The 22,319-nt window shown below is 46.7% G+C and overlaps 1 protein-coding gene and 1 long non-coding RNA gene across 2 annotated transcripts in view; both read left to right on the top strand.

Moving 5' to 3' along the window:
- LOC128274086 (uncharacterized) overlaps positions 1–15,114 on the top strand; it is a 50,844-nt gene extending 35,730 nt beyond the window's left edge. The window contains exon 3 of the long non-coding RNA XR_008269285.1: positions 14,881–15,114. This is a non-coding gene — a long non-coding RNA (uncharacterized LOC128274086). The remainder of the gene's footprint in view (positions 1–14,880) is intronic.
- Positions 15,115–15,281: 167 nt separating this feature from the next.
- Positions 15,282–19,895, top strand: LOC128272947 (ubiquitin-conjugating enzyme E2Q-like protein 1). Its single transcript, XM_053010835.1, has 4 exons — positions 15,282–15,827; positions 18,928–19,069; positions 19,135–19,484; positions 19,559–19,895. The coding sequence occupies exons 1-4, from the start codon at positions 15,448–15,450 to the stop codon at positions 19,641–19,643; spliced, it is 957 nt and encodes a 318-aa protein (XP_052866795.1). The 5' UTR covers positions 15,282–15,447; the 3' UTR covers positions 19,644–19,895.
- Positions 19,896–22,319: the final 2,424 nt, after the last annotated feature.

Below are 22,319 nucleotides of genomic sequence, written 5' to 3'. Positions count from 1 at the left end.
GTATTTCACCGTGCTTGGGGGGGCACTGGAAAAAAAGTACCAATCCTTTAAACAATATCCGTCGGCTATCATTTTCCGTAGATCTTTGGAGCACCCCCTTTTTTGCCTTCTGCTGCTTGACCTCTGCGGCCACAGAGGATGAGCGGCGTATGGATGAAAGAAAATTTATTTTCATTACAAAAAAAAACCAGGTTACCCAGCTGCCGAACCGAAGCAAGTGAGCTGGTCCCCGTGATCACACCGTTGTTACTCCGGATGGTATCATAAATTACGCTTTATTGGATCGACTGGATTTGATTATCTCGGGTGCTCTCGGAAGGACCCGAGATTTATCCTATCACTCATTGGGAAGCAGGAATCGGCTGCAGGAAGGATCGTACCGCATCGCCGGGGCCGGGAAATATTTTACTTTTGCTTTCGATCTCCAGTTTTTCGTCCTTGCCAGCGTTTTTTTCGATTCTTGCGACCGTCACAGTGCCCCGGAAGAACCGGTGAAAGCGGATACATATTACCGACGTCCCGGCGGAGAAATGGCAGAGAGCATCACGAACAGGACCGAAATAGACACCTGCCACACCAATCTGCACACAGCGACCGAGCCCCGGCAGTCGTCCTCAGGACGACTGGTTTGAAGGAGCAGTTGGAAAAGTGAGACGATAAGAGCCCGTGCCCCGCTTAACGTCGGTGTTTGCTTTGCACTTCTGTCGGTTCTAACGTCGCTGCTGACGTCGCCGGAGTTGTCACTGATAAGCAGAAAGGATCAACCGCTTGCAAAGACAGGGCGGTCATCACCGGGAAATGAATCATCCCAAGGACCTCGCCGTAGGACCTCGCTGCCTAAGTACAGCACGCACACACACGGCCACGCAATAGCTCTGAATGTCAGGTAGACAAACCGACGACAGCGGGGCACTAATTCTTCTCGACCAGCTGTGCCTCGTGCCGAGTCGCTCAAGAGTTTACTAGAAGTGTTTGGTTGGCGTTTCAGCGACGAGCTTTTCGTGTTCGCATACGCATAAGCTTTTCTTCCACATATGATATGAGTGTGATCCAAGCCGACGGAACGAAGGTTACGAGCTGTCGGGAGAGCGTTCTGGCATTACCATTAGAAAGGATTTTTTTTCGCATGCCACTGAATGGTTGTCATCGTCAGGATTATGAAATAATGAATTTGGTCCCGAACGGTGGTTTCCGCTGTCGCTGCGTTGTGAAATGAAAATGGGAATAAAAGGTTCACTAAGAAGGTTTCCTGGAACACAATTTGTATTGATAGTCTTTCAGAAAAGTTTGAAAAATTACAGGCTTCAAAGAAAGGCAGGAAGGGCCAACCAACAAATTAATTGTCGAGTCGTAACCGAAAGCAATTTCGAATCATTTTCATATGCTTTTCGCTCGGCAAAAGCGTCGCTCTAAATGGCACATGACTTCTAGCACATTCAGTATTCATGATAAGAGGAATTAATTAAACATTTTATTGCCACGCTCATGCAACGGCGCCCATGCCCGGCCGTAGCATATCAGCGGCTCCGAAGGGCTAAGCCATGAATACTTATCTTAAGCCGTTACTTGCAGCTGATAACAACACGACGGGCATTTAGGTCACCCTATCTATTGGCCACCTAGAGAACGGGCGCTCCCAGCGAACGAGGCGAAGCATTTCAAGCCACACCACACACACACGCGGCGTGAGCATGTTGGGCATGCTGCAACATTGCATGCATTTCCTGCGGCGGATGCCACCGGGCCGCCGGCGGTATGCGAAGCTCGCCATTCGGGGTAAAGGCTCACGTTTCATATCTACGCTTACAACAATTGTTACACACATAAGTCCACCGTTTCTTAGTCCACATGCAAACGACTACAAGAGCACAACATCTCGCAGGGCTGTGCACGGTATTAGATGGTCGACTTAGATACATGACCGTCGGTGGTCGGCATACCGGGACAGTGGTGGGTGTTTAATTTCTATTATACAGGAGCGGCACCATGCACCTTTCAGACCAAAGGACACGAATGTGGGGCCCAGAGGAGATAAATTGTTAAGTTTCGGGACATCGCTTGGCGGGTGTGTATCGGTGAGAAGTATTACTGCACACGATCCGTGCCTCGTTTTAATGTTAGAGTTGATGGTGGTTAATGGCGAATTCAGCCACTCTACCCTAGAAGTTGTTAAAATGTAGATCGATCGTTGTATCGAAAGCAATATTAGTGACCCATTGGACAGTGTAAACGATATTTTGACTGAGGAAGTTGCGTTTCAGAAAGCTTTGTGCACAATGGGTGCCTTACATTCACTAACAATGAAACAAAAACACATTCGAATGTTATTTTCTCGGCAACATTTGGAGCGTTTTCGAAAGGATAAAGTGGATTTTGTGCGTCGATTTATCACTATGGGCGAGGCTTGGGTCTATCACCATCATCTTCAATCAAAACAATGGACTAAAGAGTGGTTTGAACATGGTTCTTTAGCTGCGAAACGAGTTTGTGTCCAGAAATCGGCCAAGAAAGTGTTAGCATCAGTTTTTTGGGATGCAAATTTGATGGAATTTTATTAGCGGATTACTTGCAAACTAGTAAAACAATAAACTTCGATTATTGTTGTATCCTTTTAGTCCAACCAACTGAAATAGAAAAGTCGGCAAAAAAGGCCCGGTTTGCAGAAGAAAAAAACCTTTTCCTTCAGGACAATGCACCGTGTCACAACATCAGTCACAATGGCCAAAATCCATGAATCAATATTCCAATTGTTGGAGTATTCACCATGTTCACCAGATTTGGCCCTCAGCGACTTCCATCTGTTTTTAGACCCAAAAAAAACATGCGTAGAAAGCGTTTTTCATCCAATGATGACGTCATAACAGCTGAGGAAGGGTATTTTGAAGCCCTTCCCTATTCTCACTTCAGGGATGGAATTCATAAATTGGAATCACGTTGGAACAAGTGTATTGATGTTCAGGAAGACTATACTGAATAATATAGTGAATTTCAAACCATAAAATTGTGTTTTTCTTATCGAAATGCAAAGATTATTGAACGGCCTTGTAATTAACGGGGTAGAACACAGCCCTAACAACCTGTTAACCTTAACGATTATTATTAAATTATCACACCGTGATCCTGAATCAAAATCAAAAGGGCTAAAAAGTGGCATACACCTGGTCCTTCGGGTCCGAAATGAGTTCGTATCCAGAAACCTGCGAAGAGCGAAACCTGCATCTGTTTTTAGGGACGCGAAAAGAATTTTGTTTGTGGATTACTTGCAAACTGGTAAAACAATAAATTCCTATCATTATTGTAACCTTTGAGACTAGCTGAAGAAGCAAAAATCCATGAATTAAAATTCCAATTGTTAGAGCATCCACCGCATTCACCAGATTTGGTCCTTAGCGACTACCATCTGTTTTTAGACCTAAACAAAAATCATGCGTGGAAAGCGTTTTTCATCAAATGATGAGGTCGTAACAGCTGTACAAGCGTTTTTAACAGCCCTTACCGATTCTCACTTCGGGGATGGAATTCTTAAATTAAAGTCTCGTTGGAACAAGTGTATCGATCTTCAAGGAAAGTTTATACTGAATAATAAAATGTATTTCCAAAAATTAGAATTGTGTTTTTCTTATCGAAACGCACAACTTATTGAACAACCTACAAGTACACGAAGTACATTTAATTTAATTTCTTTCAAGCAAAGCAAATGTTAAGAATCAAGCTTGATTAGCATAGGACCTGTATTTGAATGAAACATCCCTTCTCGTATTGAACGGGGCGCGTTGAGCTATTAAAAGACTCAGTCAAGGCTGAGAATTGAACTCATAAAGCCGAAAAATTGAAATCGAAATAACATAAGCGAAGCGAAGTGTACTAAAAATAAATTGTGCTGAAAAGAAAAAGTGATTCCCTAAACCAAACCCAACTTTTAATGAAGACTTGAGAACGAGAATAGTTCTTGTTCTGGTGAGAAAACAAATTATACCGAAGCTTGTTTGTAAGTTTGCAACAAACTTACGCTAACATAATTTGATGTGAAAATTTGAGTTCAATTCAAGCCCAATATGAACTTAGTACTAACAGACAGAGAGAGAATTTTTGCTTGTTTTATCCCAAAAACTGCCGAAGCCGAAGCCATTCGAAGAAACATTTATTTTCTTTTAAGGTTTGCATGATTGTTTCGAATGAACGTCGTTAGAAGTAGTGCAACCGACCATGAAACTCATCCATCCGAGCATTATCCGTTGAACTTTCACACACACAAAAAACACATCCATGAAGAGCTCTTTGTACTGAATTTTTCGCTAGACAGAGCCAGAGCCGGCAGCTCAAGAGAACTGGCGCACCAAGAAAACACCCCGTTTTCCCTCGTCAGCAAGAAATTTTCCTTTCAACGAAACCATCTGGTGTTGTGTTGAGTTTCCTCATCAGCCGCCACAGCACCCGGGCAGGCAAAATATTGGAACCAGTCTCCGAGCGGCCCGGCCGTATTATTTTACAGCGAACAAAGATCGAAGCGATTGTCGACAGGGCCATACGCGAGTGAATGGCTCGATGCGACGTGACACGAAGTCCCGCGAGACGCGGCACGTTGACGGGGCGCACTAAATGCACGCCAACCCGGTTCCGCCTCAACCGGTTCGCGATCGATCGTGGGGCCGCCCGCGTGTCGGGACGCGCGGGTTCTACGCGAATGGGTCGGTTTTTATGCTCGTACTTTTAATGGTATCACGTTCCGCCCGGTTGCCGCGACTCGTTCTGTCCCACACCCTGTCGCCCAAGACTCTAGAGTGGCGGGCGTTACGCACTGCAGCCAATTAAAGTTCTCGTTATCGATTATACGATTATGAAGTCGTAACCTGTCGTTTGCGTGACTAATATAGCGTCGGAACGGAAGTCGAAGCGGGGGCAGAACAGGACGAGAACAAATAGCTTAGGTTGATAATAGGATTAAAGGATCAAACGGCAGTTCTAACGTTGGTTGCAAAACTAAAACACCACAAAACGGCTTATCGGTTCCTGAAGGTTCTTGTCCGAGTGTTTGTCCGAGTTTTTGCCCATCGTTAGAATCGGCTAGAATAAGTAGTACAGAAAACAGAACGAGTGCTGCTTCTGACAACATAATAAGATCTTCAGCCCATGATGATTCGCCCATTCTTACGACGCTATGATGTGTTACTCAGCACCAACCAGTGCTAAAACCTTCAAATCGAGGCAACGATCGAAGATCGACGACCATTGTTGGTTGTGGTGATGGTCACTGTGTGATGGCGTTGCAGCAAAACCACAAAGCGAGAAACAGAGCGCTGCTTGCGGTGGTTCCTTATTTTCCCAGCGTGTCTGAAGAAGCCGATTCTTCAGGCTCCGATGGCTCGACGCGGCCCCGGCGCGTTCGACGTGCGGTCTCAAGGACGTCCCGCGATGGCAAAGAACTTGAACTGGCGCGTCCCGAACCGGAACTGCCGGACACGACTCGTGACTGCGCGGATTTCGATTGAACGCGGCAAGAAATCTGTTTCGTTTTCTCGCTCCGGTTCGAGATTTAGAGCGTATGGGGTGCGAGAAACACAAAGAACTCTATTTCATGGCCATGGTTTCATGGGGTAGGATGTGTCGATCGTAAATTGAAAGATCCAAGCGCAAACTATGTACTAAAAATATTTACTTATTACAGTAACAGTCGGTCGAACGTCGTAAATTAGTGTATGGAAGTGTGTTTTACATTCCCGCGGAGAAGCTCCTTTTCACTGCCAAGTGCCTGCTAAAGAGCATGTAAATCACCGGTTAAATAATTAATCCCAGGGATCCGCCCGCCAGCCCGGTCTCTTGGGGCCTCTTAGTTGCCTCGTACTTTATTAGCCGTACAGGTCTCTCTCTGGTGAAAAGGTTGATCCATGGCGTAAAACCCGAAATGAATTCTTGTAATGCTATTACTTTATGCTATTAAGTTCCATCCGACAGTCCGTGCTACTTTGCGCACTTTTACAGCACCGTGAAAAGAATCCTTCGCTACTCTTTGGCCCCGTTTCTTCTCCACGTTTCGTTCTCTCTACTGTCCAAACTCTCTCCTTCTCTCGGCGGTTTTGATTACCGATTCCCGGAGACTGATGTGATCTGTGGTCGTGTTTTTAATCTCACAACTTACAGTAACAGTAATCCCCGCTGCAGCACTTAAAACTCGCTATCTACCGAGAGACTTGTTCCATTAATTCACCTTAAGCCCCACCGCCACTCTGTGCCCCAGTTGTCAATCGCATCGCCCGCGCTGGGAGCAATCCTTTAGCAATGCGAGTCCTTACTTTGTCACTCGTCGAAGGACGACGAGGCCCGGCGGGTGTGGCGGAAGTGTTTAAATCACTTGCTCCCATTTGAGCCAACCAATCTTTCATCTCTCTTTCGAGGATCCAGATGCACTCGCCGCCTCAAACGCCATCTCATTTCACGCAAGTTCAAGGCTCTCCTTATGCGAGTCGATGAAATGGTACTCCGCTCGCTGCGCTGCTCCTCTAGACGCGGAACTCCACAGAGTGGACCGGTGGACGACCGGCTGGGCCCCCGGGGGAGGGGGGGGGGGGGGGCGAATCAACCTCGATGGAACGATGAAGAAAAACCAGTTTCTGATCTTCCGCTACGCCACGAACGTTCGTGGCACTTTGTGCACAAAGAACACCTCGACTGCACATTCGCAGTGCATTTGGCGGTCCGACGGGAGGTAGCCGGGTGTAGGTGTAGCCCGAAGGCTCTGACCTCCCTCGGGGAGCTCAGAACCACCGGTCGAGTCGGCGAGTTCCTTGACTTGACGCGGGTGGTTTCCGCTGACCCGCGGTGCCTCACAGCTCGGACTCGCCGAAAAGGGGGTGGAAACATTAAACAAACCCCAACTGTCAGAAGGGTGACTGAGACTGTAAAAGCTGCGGGTGACATTAGAAAATAGATAAATCCGTTCGGCGATGGCCACGGCCATGCAGATAGCAACCACGCGGGCCCCCGGCGATGGGCGTCATGTGGTTGAGTTGAGAGCGATAAATTGTAGTTTGATAAGTACGGGGTTCGGATTGACTGTCGAGGCGGATCGGAAACATGGCGGTTCCGAAATTCACGCTCACGGAATAACAACAAACACAATTATTTAAATCATCCTCCACCAGCGCCGAAAGTATGCGCAGAACTTTCGCGTTCTAGCTCGGTGCACGTTGGCCGTACCTACGAAAACAGCAAAGTTTTGCGTGCCAGCTGTCGTGGGCCACAACCGTCTTCAGTACCCCCGGCCCGGAGGATCGTCTTAAGTCGTCGACCGAAAACGTCTCCATCGCCGTCATTATCATAATCGATGCCAGCGGCTTCCAAAAGCAGCTGCTGTGGTTCGCATAAGGCACCTCCGGAGCGTGTGCGAATAGCAAAATCCGGACACTAAATCCCGGTCACTAAACGAAGTGCCACAATGTGTTATAGGTGTGCCCCACAACAGCCCACCGCGCTGGCCTCGATGACCGCGGAAATCGGACAACACTCGAATAAGGACGCATCCTGGGTCGGTCCCGGTGATAAGATCGCGGTGAAGGATGGAAAAATACTAAGCCGCACCGGGCCGCACCCCCGAGGGAGGTGTTTTACGTCGCACGCAAACGGGTACCGCAAGAGGATCAAACACTTCCGGACTTCAGGTACGGACGAGCTCAACTGATTCCGACAGCGCCCGTAAAATTAACACATTCTCTAGTTGGTTTCGCTCAACTGGCTGCTGTCGTGTTGTGTATTTTTTGTTTTGCCTTGCCAAAAGGATCAGCTTCCCGTCGACCGTGGAGTGAAATCCTCGGCCTCGGCGGCGAGCTCAGATGAGCTGGTGGCATACTTAACACAGACGATGTAAAGCGGAGATGAAAGGAGCGCTACTAGCGTACATATTATACAGGAAGCGAGATAGTGGGCCCACAGATTGTAAAGGGATAGCGAACGACACGACAACGAATGCGCAGCCGAAAAGGATAAAAGGAAGAACAGAGAGAGAGAGAGAAACGGGCGCGCACTTAGTATTCTGCCACTAAACGCTGTCGCCCGTCCGCCAGAACGGCAGAAAGGACGCCACATCCGGCCGGGGGTTGGTTGGTCCCTGCCACGGTCCACCCACAGCACACACCCCGCACCACACGTAATCCGTTGATAATTACCGGATGGGGGTGATAATGTTGGTTTGCTTAAGCGCACGCTTCAGTTGCGTAGTGGCGTAGCATATCAAGGTTAGCGACGTTTTATGCCCACCAATCCGGCAGCTGTCGGACTCAGGGGCCCCCCGCCGCCCGCTCAGGGCCTGAAAGACTGGTTTATGCTACAGAGCGTTGGAGGCATAGGCAGCTTAAAGTATTAGTGGAACCGAATGGGCCGGACAGCGGGGCAAAAACCCGACATCCATGGCACCAACACCAACCACGAGAAATGAAGTCAAAATTGCGGGTTCCAACCGTTTATCCGTACACAATTTTCGAGGAATTTTTTTGATAATATTTAAAACAAAACAAACAAAATTCTTGCAAAATAGCTATATTTACGTAAAAGGTTTTTGGCGAATAGCATTAACGATAGCAATAATTTAAAGCCCATGGGCTGGAGATTGCAAACCATGCTCTTATGGTGGCCATTTATCTTTTCGGTCATTTCTGTACAATTTCTCTAAATTCATGGTCAAAAAGTGGTTTAGTGCTGCAGTGCGACATGCGTTATAAACACCCCATGTGGCGCCAGTTTTATGGCGTCTGTCCGGCATCGGTCAGTGACTCAGCGACCGCATTCGAACGCGACACTTTGGTTGACCTTGTCGCGGTCCGTTCAGCCCAAGGCGGTGCGAGCTGCGAAGACGAATCGCCGCCGACGACGACGACGACGAAGACGTGTCCGCGTAGTCTGCGTGGCGCACTGAACCCAGCACCCGCGACGCACGCACGATAATCGTACTCGCGTTTGTGGCTCACTTCTCACGCACTCCCAGGGCGCGTGCATCGATATTGCAGCCGCTCGATACATTCGGCCCGAGCGGAAGAAGACTGTGTACCATAAATGTTGCTTCACGGCGTGGCCCGTGCCAGGTCCGGTCCGGTGAACGAAGTTCAATTCCGTGACCTTGCGCTTGGCTGTTGGAGTTTCTTCTTCTGGTTTCTGATGCAAGACAAAGACACCCGCGAAGCGCGAAACCCACCGCCACCGCCGGGCGGTCGACTTCCTGTGTAAAGGTTGCGAAATCGCGATAGCTCCGTCCGTCGTTCTACGGGCGAAGAAGGGGCGCACGTGCGCCAAGATAGGGGCAGCCGTAAAGCACGGCAAAGTTCAAAATATTGCCTCGCATCTATTGCAACATATTTTGGGTGCGTTACTGCAAGCGGGCGCAGTTTCTATGTCCTAAGCTCGGTGGCACACTCCGTCAAAGTGCACCGGAAGCAGTCGAGGTTGAAGTGTTGAGGATATTTTTTTTCGCTTTCGTTTATCAATCTGGAGGCTTTTGGTTTCGAGGGGGGCGCAACCGAGCAGCAGCTTTATTTTGAATGTTGATACTTTTCTTATTGTGCTTCTCCCGGTCCGTCAAACTGTCCATTTTATCTTGCAGTGTTTCAATCCGACGGATGTCAACTTTAGCTTTTTAGAAGTGTGGCGAAATAGAAGATTTATTTGTGTACCTATTCTGCGTAATATAAGGTTGGCTAAAAAGAAATCGACGTTTTTTGGGTGAATTTCAAAACTATATTTAACAGGTTTTCAATGTTCCGATTTGCGTCAAATATATACCATTTTGTTGGAAAATTTATAACCTTTTTAAAAGTACCTTTACACTGGCTCTCATTATTGGTGAAAAACTCGAGCAATCTTTTTTCACAATCCTTTCTTGATCTCAATCATGATTTCATCACTCAGGTAATTTTGTAATGCGCGAAAAGGGTATCAATCGCTTAGTACAAGGTCCGAACTGTACGGTGGACGCATTAAAACTTTTCATCCAAGCTACTGGAATATCTGTCGAGCCACTAAAGACGTGCATAACATTTCGTTGTCCTGCTGGAACACAAAACCTCTTCCGTTGGCCGATTCTGGTCGTTTCTGGTCAATCACTAGCTTCAAACGGTGCAATTATTGACAGTAGGGATCTGAACTTAGTGTTTGGCTACACGGAAGCAACTCACAATAAACGATTCCTTTCAAGTCCCACCATATACCAAGTCGAACCTTACTGGCCGTAAGTCCTGGTTTGACAACCGGGTAAGCTACTTTACCACGCTTAGACAATGATCATTTCCACACAGTATTGTCATATGTATTCCATTCCTCATCCCCAATACCCATCCGTTTTAGAAAAGGTTTGATTTCATTCCGTTTGGCCAAAATTGCGCAGATGGAAATTCGAGCTATCATGTTCATCCTTGTTCATTCAAGCCATCACGCAAATTGCTTAAAACTGTCTGATGGTTAATCTTTAGCTCCTAACCGACGCTCAGATGACTAACATGCCGGTCAACGTTGATTATTTATGTGGTTTTGTCGATATTTTCGATAACGGATCTGCCTGGGTGAGGTGCATCTTTAACATCGCAAAAAAACTGAAACGGTTCGACGGAACCAAAATTGCACCTAACTAGCTGTTAGAGTATCGGCAGCATAAACACCATGCAAAATTTCAGCGGCCTAGCTTGAGTTTTCGGCTTTTTAAAAGAAAAAATGTAAAATGTACCGATTTTTCTCTTCGTTGACCTCCATTGTTAACACCCTGTAACTCACAAACGAATGGAACAAACGAAAAACAATGGAAGCATTTTTTGAAGAGTAAAGTATCAGCTTTAAAACGAACCTAAACTTGGAACTGTACGATCGATACTTCACGAGATATCGATAACTAAAAGCATCTATCGTGAAATACGTCGATTTCTTTTTAGCCAACCTAATATATGGTGAAACTTTAGCTTCCATCCGAAAGTCCGAGTTCATATGAAGTTTGCCCTTTGGGAATACCTATGAATGAGCTTTGTGCTTGGCTGACCATAGCCGGTACTGGAAACAGATCGCAATTAATAAACAATACGAAAACTTTGATTAAAACAACTCTCGAGTGCGAGTGAAAAGTTTGCCACAAACCGAAAAATATGTTTGCAAAAGCCCGAGCCAATCTATTTGGCCAATTCGTAACCCATTAAGCCTTCTCAGAAGCTCAGCCCGCCAGCCTCTCGTCGCTTTTGGTTTGGCAAACGAATACGCAAACGAATTCTGGTGCGCCCTCCGTTTCCCATCAAACATTTTTCATGCTCGCCTTCTGCGGGGCTACCCGGCACCCCGGGAGACATAGAATTCGTGGAGAAAAAAAATGCAAACTTCGCGTTTCCTTTAATGAGCTTATGCGGCTGCCGCTTTCGCCCTCAGTGGCTTCAGCCCAGGTCCCCTCGGAGGGGACCTGGGCCGCCATCTAGTGAAGACTCTAAATTGAGCAATAAAATGTGGCAATTTCGGGGCCACGCAATTTAAAATATCTGCCCGAACCGATCTCTGCCGGAGCGGAACAGCTTGCTTGAGTAGTTCCTTCGGGCCGTTCCCATTTTGCATGAGCACCGCTGATAAGCATCAAACGCAATGCGTTTTACGGAATTTTATGGCATTTTATTTGACAATCTTGTGTCAAGTCAAGGCTCGCCACGACATCAAAGGTCATAATGTGTGTGTGTGTGGCCCTGGGCTGGACCGGGAAACGATTGCGGAACGCGATTTGATGGCGAAACATTCAATTAAGAGCACCCTTAATGAGATGAAACATTTTCGATTCCGCCTGACCGGCCGACCGGCCGGTGACTGCATTGAGCTCGAGCGACCAGAAAACTCATTACCTTGTCCTGTTGGCCTGCGTTTACTTAACAGTGTAATAAGAGGAACGCTTTCCGGGACGCCCGGGACACTGAGAAACCCATTTAACAGCTGCGCTACGGAGGCATTCGTTTTGCATTTAAATTTAATGGGAATCAAACTTTTCAAACACATGGCGCCGGCCACAGCAACGGCACCTAACGGCTGCAAGGACACACTTTTGGCACTGGCCAATTCCAAACCCCGCCCCTGAGCTGGAGCAGCTGTTTATCGAAACGGAACAAGTCGTGGCCATTCGCCAGACCTCGCCAACCTGGAACACTGCGAACCCACTAATTTGATATGAAACATGACCATGACGTGCTCCGGTCGGGAGTTCCGGTCAACGGTCTCGGCCGTGTTTGCTTCACTCGAGCCCCTGTTTGTGTTTCTGCAGTGGCTAACCTTTTTTTTCTCCCGCCAGCCACGGCCCACCGGTGGCTGTTCCGGTAGTTCCGCCGTTGCAGTTTATTAGTTTTTGCATAAATAGCTTTATTTCATCGTGGGTCGCCCCAAATGTGTCGCTCTTCGTTCATCATCGTCTCGGACAGCGTGTGATGGAACCGAGGGATACTTTTACCACCTTCCCTCGTTCTCTCTCTCTTTGTCCACAGGTCCACAGGCCAATGTCCGTCAATCTATGAGCGCGCTGTGGTGGTCTGAACGTCTAGCCATGATATTCGTCATGTTTCACCGTCAATCTGTGGCCTCACGAAGGCGCCCGAGTACCGAGCTAACTTTAACAATGCCACCGAACGGTGGGACATTTCTCATGAAGTATTTAAAGCTTTCTTGTTTTAAATCACATGTTAAACTAGCGTGAGAACAAACAATGGTTTATTAATTAATAGAACGATTTCCCCAAATGTTAATGTTCTATAAAATTTATCTACTAGGCTGTTCAATAAGTTTTGCGCCTCGATACCAGAGGGCGCTGCTACGAGTCTAATTTTTTTGTCATATTGGTACACTCTTCATACGAACGTATGTGAAGTTTCATTTCAATCGGCCACTTTTTTTTTTTACAAGCCATTTAGTATCGACGTGTCACAGTATTTTTTACAATGGAAAAAATCATGTACCGTGCAGTGATTTCATTCTTGATTGTGAAAAGTTTAAAAGCAAAGGAAAATTATGAACGAATACTAAAAGTGTATAAGGACTCTTCACCTTTAATTAGGGGGTTAAAAGGGGGTTTTCTAAGTTTAAACATGGTCGTAGTAGCCTTTAAGACGATCCATGGCAAAAACGTCAAAAAACAGACATAACACCTGAAATTGTTAAACAATACAGGATATCTGTTGCGACGAGAATTCGGCGAACACATAGAATGTTGCGACGATAATTCGGGGATAATAAAATGTAAATAAAATGTTGCGACGAGAATTCGGGGAACACATACAATGTTGCAACTAGCATTCTAGGAAAGCGTATGCGGAAGTGTGAATTCCTGGAATCTAGGTTGACAACAAAGTAGTAGACCAAAAGACAGGGGGCGCAAAGACCCGAGGATATATATTGAAGGTGAGGGAGAAAATGATTCAGTTGCAATCTGGAAGTGAACTTGGAAGGAGATAAGCCGTGAAATAAAGTTGTAATCGTGCATTCGTGTATTTAAGAAGAAATAACGAAGCCGATTGGCAAAACTGACTTTACGTGTATTTTTTGTTGATCGCGACTCAACAATATCGTTTTCGAAAACCGTCCAATCACTGATAAAAATTATGTACAAGACCTAGCCAACTCATTGAGCAGTATAACCAATATTTTGACTGAAGTTTTGGGTTTCAGAAAGCTGTTTGCAACATGGATGCCGTATTTGCTAAAAAGACATTCGAATGCATCTTTCTTGACAACATTTAAAGCGTTTTCGATAGGATAAAGTGGATTTTGTTTTTGTGATAAAACAATAAATTTTGACTATTTTTGTAATATTGTAGACCAACTGGAAGAGAAAATTCATGAAAAAATACCCGGTTTGAAGAAGAAAAACATCCTCTTTCATCAAGGCAATGCACCCTGTCACAAGAGCGTTTTGAAAATGCTAAAAATCCATGAATTAAAGTCCGAATTGTTGGAGTATCCACCCTATTCATCAGATTTGGCTCCTAACGACTTCCATCTGTTTTGAAACAAAAAAAAAATCGTGTGCGGAAAGGGTTTTTCATCAAATGATGACGTCATAACAGCTGTAAAAATATTCTTTGACATGTCGATACTAAATGGCTTGTAAAAAAAAAGTAAGTGACCGATTGAAATGAAACTTCACATACGTTCATTTGAAGAGTGTACCAATATAACAAAAATAAATTAGACTCGTAGCAGCGCCCTCTGGTATCGAGGCACAAAACTTATTGAACAGCCTAGTACGTTAAGTTAAATAAATCGAATAAACTTAGCAACATAATATTACCAATCAAGTGTATCTCCTAGCTAATAAGATACATTTCTCCAGATAGCTTCCATTAAGGGCACACGAATCCTTAAGCCTCATGCTACGCTAGTCATGCGACTCAGCATCGTTCTGTAACACCTATTAAGTTAAGCATAGCCCATTGGAGTATTTATTCAAATCAAATACCGATTAAATTGTACTTCAATCCCATCAGTAGCGTCGGTAGCAACTACCACCGGCAAGCCATTACTTTGCCCGGTCGAGGCCTCGGAGGCAAGACGTTCACCATCACTCTTGATATCCTAACAAGATTCCGTGCGGAAGATGCGTTGAATTAAGCCCTTAATTGGAATCATAATTCACGAGACGACACCCGGCACCGCTCCTGGCTGCTGCAGAAGCCTGGCGGTGTAGAACACGGAAAACGTGAGCTCAGCTCGGGAATGTCTGCCAACGTAGCCTAACCGTAGCAGTATCGTAGCGTTAACGAATGATTTACGAAGAGCCCAACCGGTGGGGAGGTTGGTTGCCCGACGGCTTCTAGTTCGCTATTATTTTACGCCTGATAGATGACTATTCTACATCGCATTAATAGACCCATTTGCTGTGCTTTTCCATTTTTGCAGGATCTCTCGACGCCAGCTCCTTCGGACCGCTGATCTGAGGCGAATGTAAATATTAGACGAGTGTCTTCGAATCACACAAAGACAGGGCACAACACTCCGGCGCCGGTCTACGGTTTCGCGTGGCGCGATTTGTATGACTAGCAGATGAAAGCAAAACATCAAATCACCTTCTCGGGTTGACTCGGATCTCGGATGCTCAGCCCCCTGTGACGAAGCCCGTGGCAAGTGACAGATTGTCCGTCGAGTGTTTTGCGAGGCGCGCGATACAAGATCCACGTCCACGACCGGCTGTTGAGACTTTGAAGGAGACATACACGAGTACAAAAGTCTTCGATTGGAGACGTTCGCAGATCCGGAACCCGACCCCGGGACGAAAAAAGGCGAAACAGCCATAACGTCTCAGGGCGCGTCGTGCAAAAAGTTAAATATTAAAAGTGACGGTTGCGACTGCGCACAGGAGTTTAGTCCCTTTTGAAGTGGACGGAGGTCGTTAGAACGTGGAGCAGAAGACAAACGTTCAGCAAACTCCATTTCGCTTGCCGAACCGAAACTCGCCAACCGTTCGACATGTCGTCCCGATCGAAGGAGAAAGTAACGGCCGCCATCCGGAAGTTCTTCAAGAGCTCGGAAAGCAAAAAGGAAAGCAAAGACAAGGACACGCCGGCTCCCGAAGCAGCCGACGCAGGCAGTCTCCTACATCTGGCCCCGCACCATCACCACCACCACCACCACAACAGTCACCACCATCACCAGCACCATCACCTGCACCACCATCATCCGGCACCTCCGTCCAGTGCGGCGCCGCTTGCTGGCGCTCCTCCCGGAAGCACTGACAAGGGTGGCCCGAGCGGGGCCGGCACTGGGGCCACGGGAACGAACACTGGCGGCAACGGCAGCACCGGAAACAGTAAAGCCAACACGGACAGCCCCATGAGGCGGTTGCGATGGTGAGCATTATTGACTTGCAGGAGCCGTTATCATCCTTTCCCCGGGAAGCTTTACATTCATATTTGTCTCTAGCCGGAGCCGGGCGCCGGGAAGAAAGTGAAATTGGAACAGCAAATCGTAGGATTTCATTTCAGCGCTTCAGCGTTCGAGGTTGTGTTTGCTTTCTTCGAATTCAATGACCAAACAGTGCTCCAGGATTGTGGTAGTGTACCAAACCTGGAAAGTTGGCCTCAGCCAAACCAACTTTGGCGCATAATCGTTTTGAAGGGTGTTTAAATGGCACACTGAAAGAAGGTTGATCCATCTATTGTTTGGATTTTTAACTACCGATTACTTGACTTTTAAAACGTCAGACTTCATGTTGGAAATTGTAAACCTTTAGTAAAAGCTTTGACATTTACGAAAAGGGACGGCAGACGTTGGTAGAAGATTGAAAAATATTATGAAAAATATTATAACAGAATGCTCACATTTGGAGCTCGGAAAACCTGCTCGTCGTGCAAGAGAAGCCAATGCACCCACAACAAGTGACTGTTTAGGTCGGGGTTTTGGTCTGACGGCATCATCGGTCCATTTTTCTTCGAAAGTGAAGAAGGAGATCGATGTTTGCGCCCCATCTTCGGAATCCAAACACTAGATGGACCTCCCTATATTATTTACCTTTCGTATTCCGTCGTGGTTGATACGTGGCGAGGACACACGAAGCGTAAAACCGAGTGTTAAAATAATTTATATTGTCAAATCGTTTATACAGTACTACTTTTTAATAGTTTTTTAAAGTTATGCGGTGAGAATCGGACTGTTTTTAACACACACAAAATGTTTATAAAATTTTAATGCAATTTTCTATTTCATTCAAAGTATGTGCCATCGCTACCTATACATTTCTCCTATCTCTCTGCTAAATCATGGATTCCCAGACGAAGGAATTCTTCGTCTTTTTAAGTAAACTAATTAGTCATTCAATTTTCGACTTCCTCGTAGAAAAACGAAGGGCTGCTCAGCCAATACGTGTCCCATCGATGAAAATGAATGATATTCGGAAAGAGCCAAGTCTGGTGAATACAGCGGGGAGGATGGCAGCTCCCATCCAAGTGATTTGATAGTTTCCTGAAACAGTTTTGCTTTTTGGGGACACGGAAGCCTCAGGCCACGGGGCACCAGGCGCCTCCATTTTTGATAAAAAAAGCCGCTTTTTGGTCGTTTTACGATCAATGCATGGTTCAAATTGATCATTTGTTGTCAGTAGCGATCAGAATTAACGGTTTCATCAGGTTGTAGGTAAATTATTTTCCGCCGACTCTCACCACTAGTAAACAGATTCGTGGGAAGTTATCAGGCCGGCTTCATGGAAGGACGGTCGACAACGGACGAAATCTTCACCGTACGGCAGATCCTCCAGAAATGCCGCGAACACAGAACCCCCACGCACCACCTATTCATCGACTTTAAAGCCGCGTATGACACGATCGACAGGAAAGAGCTATGGAAAGTCATGGACGAAAACGGCTTCCCCGGGAAGCTCATTAAACTCATAAAGGCTACGGTGGATGGGACGCAGTGCTGTGTGCGGATTTCGGGTGGATTGTCGAGTCCATTCGAAACCCGCAGGGGGCTTCGACAGGGTGATGGTCTCTCCTGCCTGCTGTTCAACATTGCGCTACAGGGTGTGATGAACCGCGCGGAGGTCAACACGCGGGGCACGATTTTCAACAAATCCAGCCAATTCGTCTGCTTCGCCGATGACATGGATATTGTCGGCAGAACAACTGCGGCGGTGGCAGAACAGTTCACCAGACTGAAACGGGAAGCAGCGAGGATTGGGTTGAGGATAAATGCGACCAAAACTAAGTACATGCTAGCCGGCGGAACCGAAGCCGACCGAAAACGCCTAGGCAGCAGTATTGGGATCGACGGCGATGAGTTCGAGGTAGTCGACGAGTTCGTCTACCTCGGCTCACTGGTAACGGCGGACAACGATACCAGCCGTGAGATCCGGAGGCGCATTATCAGCGGAAGTCGTGCCTACTATGGGCTCCACAAACAACTACGGTCGAACAGACTTAGCACCCGTACGAAGTGTGACCTGTATAAGACCCTCATAAGGCCGGTTGTACTCTATGGGCATGAGACGTGGACCATGCTAGAGGAGGACCGGCGAGTACTCGGAGTTTTCGAGCGACGAGTACTGAGGACGATCTTTGGCGGCGTACAGGAGAACGGAGTATGGAGGCGAAGGATGAACCACGAGCTCGCGAAACTCTACGGCGAACCCAGTATCCAGAAGGTGGCTAAAGCCGGAAGGATACGTTGGGCAGGGCATGTTGCAAGAATGCCCGACAACTGCCCTGCGAAGATGGTGTTCGCCTCAAATCCAATAGGGCAAAGACGACCAGGGGCGCAACGAGCAAGGTGGTTAGACCAGGTGGAGCGGGATCTGGCGGAGAGCACTCGGTGTCCCAGGGATTGGAGAGCGGCGGCCAGGGACCGAGCTAACTGGAGAGGATTTGTTCGTCAGGCCATGTCGTAAGACGGAAGGCCAGTTATTATTATTATTATCAGGTTGTAGGAGCTTGTGAAACACCACACCTTTCTGTTCATCACAAAGTCCGTTTTTTGGAGTCCTTCAAGGCTTTTTTTGGTAAAGTCTAAATCGCCATTTTAAAATTTTTTTAAACCACTTAAAGCACTGCGATCTTCCAAACACAAGCCCCGACAAGCATTTTGTGCGATTCCGAAGCAGTTTCCTTTAAGAGGAGCAGAAAAATTAAAATCCCCGCAAAATGTCATTTTCTGGAACAAAAGTTGATATGGTCTAACCCTTTCAATGATGTGTTGCAAACCGAAATAATATTTTCTCGACCTGAAATCATTTACCTGATGTCAACACAAGGTAACGATGAGTGAACAGCAAAACTGGGAATCGGCAGGTACAGCCATCTTTCAACAGTCCGATTCTTAACGCCAGGTTTATGGTATTGATTGACTTCAGTATTTTCTTAATAATTTCTTCGACTGTACGTTTGGGACTCCTTTGTGCAATAGAGTTTTTTATGTAGCTTACAGAAGTTTTTAACCTTTCTTGCTATTTTCTCTTAGTGTGGTAGCCCCAAGCAGCACTGCCATGGTGCCCGTTCCGGTGACGAAACCACTCGATACGACGATCCGCTCGAGGCGGTTGATGAAGGAGCTGAAGGAGATCGAACGGTTGCAGCACTCGCGGGCGGAACCCTACTTCACGGTGAATACGCCCAAAATTGTCAACAGCACCGTTTTCTTTACTTCATCGAAATCTCTCCCGGACAGGTCGAGCTGATCAACGACAACCTGTACGAGTGGCACGCGCGGCTCCTTCGCATCGACCCGGACTCGCCACTGGCCGAGGATCTGGTTGAGCTGAACATTCCCTTCATCCTGCTGCACCTGGTGTTCCCGGAGAACTTCCCGTTCGCGCCCCCGTTCATGCGGGTCGTCGAGCCGCGCATCGAGAAGGGCTTCGTGATGGAGGGCGGTGCCATCTGTATGGAGCTGCTGACACCACGTGGCTGGGCCAGCGCCTACACGGTCGAGGCGATCCTGATGCAGTTCGCCGCCAGCCTCGTCAAGGGTCAGGGTCGGGTGTCGCGAAAACCAAAGTCCTCGAAGGATTTCAGTCGGTAAGTGCTCAGCTCAGTCTCGATTTTTTGTTTGTTTTGTAACTATTTTTCTCCACCATTTCTGTCCCACGAAGCCGATCCGCCGAAGAAGCCTTCCGGTCGCTGGTGAAAACTCACGAAAAGTACGGCTGGGTAACGCCGGCCCTCAACGACGGCTAGACATCGGTGGCCACTCCGGTCGAACGCCACTTTAGTTAGTCCCAAAAAATGACCTCGTAACTTGGAAGCGCAGCGAAGAAGCGGAAACATCGATCCAACCATTCGAACTCATCGTGCTGCGTGCTCCATTCGTGCATATTTTCACAACGTCTAGAAGCGAGAGTGCTGCTTCACTCACAATAGTGTACCAATTTTCCCTCCAACGATCTCGTTGCCTCCTCGTTAGTAATCGGCTTTAGTAAAAAGAGAACGCATCGCCAAGAACGATGACGACGGCCAAGTGAACCGGAACGGAGAAAATGCAACCCCCGCAAGGTCGGTAGTTAAGTTTCAGAGCTTTGATCGGTTAGTATGTAGTGGAGGTAGTGGTCTTACAAAAAGGGCTGCCGGATAAAAAGCGCCTGATGACCCAAATGGTGGGGCAAAAGCGAAAAGGTCTGTCAAAGAACCGCGGGACCGGATTAGATCGTTTATTTTTTCAGAACAGCAACACTAAGTTACACAATTCGCTTGTCGAACGGCGGCAGGATGCTAAGAGTAAACCGAAATAGTTTAAAGGAGTAGTAGTCCAATCCAGGCACCAAGTGATCACGGTCAATCACGCAAGTCAGTGTTAATAAAACAGGGAGAGTATCTATTTAAACGGCACGCAGGCAGCGTAGCAGAAACGAATTGAAGAATCAGATATTAGTCCCAAGAAGAAATAAAAAAAAAAAAAACGGTAACAATGCTCAACCTTTGCTTTGTGATGGAAAGAGTTACGTGTGTATGTTACGCTGCATAGAAACTTGGCTTGGTTTACAAAATTGTTCACAAAGTATAATGTTTAAGATTTTTGTAAATAAACAGCAACGTGTTATGGTAAACGATGTACATCGGTGTTGTTCGAAGTGTTTTCCTTTTTCCTTTCGTTTGATGGACTTCCCCAAACTATCGATGCGATCGGTCGGAACTCTTGGAAAATTAGACAAATGTGTTGGACTAATGGGAAAGATAGCTGGAAATTAAAATGGTAATCATTCTCACGCTTCATAAATTGAACTTTAATTTTCCATAATTTTCATAACAATATTCACCACCCCGGGAAACGAAAAACGTTTTCGCAATGGTCATAACAATTTACGGAGTGTTACCGCTACTTTCGGAGGCAATAAGTAACACCAGAATACATTCAGTGGAAAAATAACCGCCATCACCGTACGGTTTGTCACCACCTTTTGTTTCCTATTCGTCCTTCTTTGTACAGTTTCCCCATACGGCCATACGGTGAAATAATCTGCCGGGAAACATATGGAAGAACCAAAGGAAAGTTATGAGCCGAGAATAGTCGCTACGGAAGGATTGGCCAAAGGCAAAGGCTGGGCAAAGCCAGCCGGTCCTGCCATGCCATGCCCGACCGAACCAATGTGGCGCACATGCAGACCCAGATATCGTACGTACGTTTCAGGCATAAATTTGTCTCCAATACTGCCGTCACTAGTGGCATTCCATTTTCTCGCCACCTCCGCTGGGTCCTCCGTTGTTCCGTTGCGCCGTAACGGGGCCTGAGCTCGCGTAAATCCACGCCAATCCCTGCTATCTGGTTGCCAGCATAGCGATCCCCCCCAAGAAGCGGACCCGTTCAAGAAGAAAATGATATGCCGGATCTTGAAGGAGTAGCGCATAATTCAGCCACGCGGATGGCTGTGGCGGATTGGTTTGCTGGCAGCCATGCCATGTGGGTGTGGCTCGAGAAACTGTTTTGCATGGAAGCGCCACGTTGGATTTTTAATGAATACCCAATTGTCATAAAACCCGCTGCACCTGCCTAGTGACTTGAGAGGGTTTTTTTTCGTGCCGCCGTGTCCTTTGCATGGGGGTTTGGCACATTTCAAAGTTCGGAATGGCAATCATTGGAACGTGCAACACTAATCATGCACGATTATATTCGAAGAATGGCAATTTCATACTTTGCTAAACGCATTTCATGTTGGTCAGTTATCAGAAGTTTGAGATTTCACTCGCTATCTACTACTAAATTCATCTTCTTAAAGACGCTGCAACCTCTCAGTGGTCCTCGCCTATCTACTAGGTCTATACGTTGAGAATGGGACTGTTTTTAACACACAAAAAAGTTTATAAAATTTTAATGCGATTTCCTATTTTATTCAAAGTATGTGCCATCGCTAGCTATACATTTCTCCTATCTCTCTGCTAAATCATGGATTCTCAGAGGAAAGAATTCTTTGACTTTTTAAGTAAACTAATTAGTCATTCCATTTCAACTTCCTTGTAGAAAAACTATTGGCTGCTCAGCCAATACGTGTCCCATCGAGGAAAATGAATGATATTCGGAAAGAACCAAGTCTGGTAAATAAAGCGGGAGGGATAGCAGCTCCTATCCAAGTGATTCGATAGTATCCAGAAACAGTTTTGATTTTTGGGACGCCTGGTGCTTGTTGCAACGGGCCACCAGGCGCCTCCATTTTAGAAAACAGGAACGGCTTTTTGGTCGTTTTCGATCAATGCATGGTTCAAATTGATCATTTGTTGTCAGTAGCGATCGGAATTGACGTTTCCATCAGGTTTTAGGAGCTTGTGAAACACCACACCTTTCTGTCCCATCGGAAACACTGTTTTTCGGAGTCCTTGGACGCTTTTTTTTGTAAAGTCAAAACCGCCATTTTGTATTTTTTA

The sequence above is a fragment of the Anopheles cruzii genome, chromosome 3, assembly GCF_943734635.1.
Source record: "Anopheles cruzii chromosome 3, idAnoCruzAS_RS32_06, whole genome shotgun sequence".
Classification (NCBI taxonomy): Eukaryota; Metazoa; Arthropoda; class Insecta; order Diptera; family Culicidae; genus Anopheles; species Anopheles cruzii.
This window is presented reverse-complemented; position numbering and strand designations above follow the sequence as displayed.

What these genes read in the sequence shown, in the direction of transcription:
- LOC128272947 (XM_053010835.1), top strand. Translation starts at nt 15,448, where the DNA reads ATGTCGTCCCGATCGAAGGAGAAAGTAACGGCCGCCATCCGGAAGTTC. An exon ending in GGGCGGAACCCTACTTCACG is followed by an intron (nt 19,070 to 19,134) that starts GTGAATACGCCC and finishes TCTCCCGGACAG; the next exon opens with GTCGAGCTGATCAACGACAA. An exon ending in TCCTCGAAGGATTTCAGTCG is followed by an intron (nt 19,485 to 19,558) that starts GTAAGTGCTCAG and finishes TGTCCCACGAAG; the next exon opens with CCGATCCGCCGAAGAAGCCT.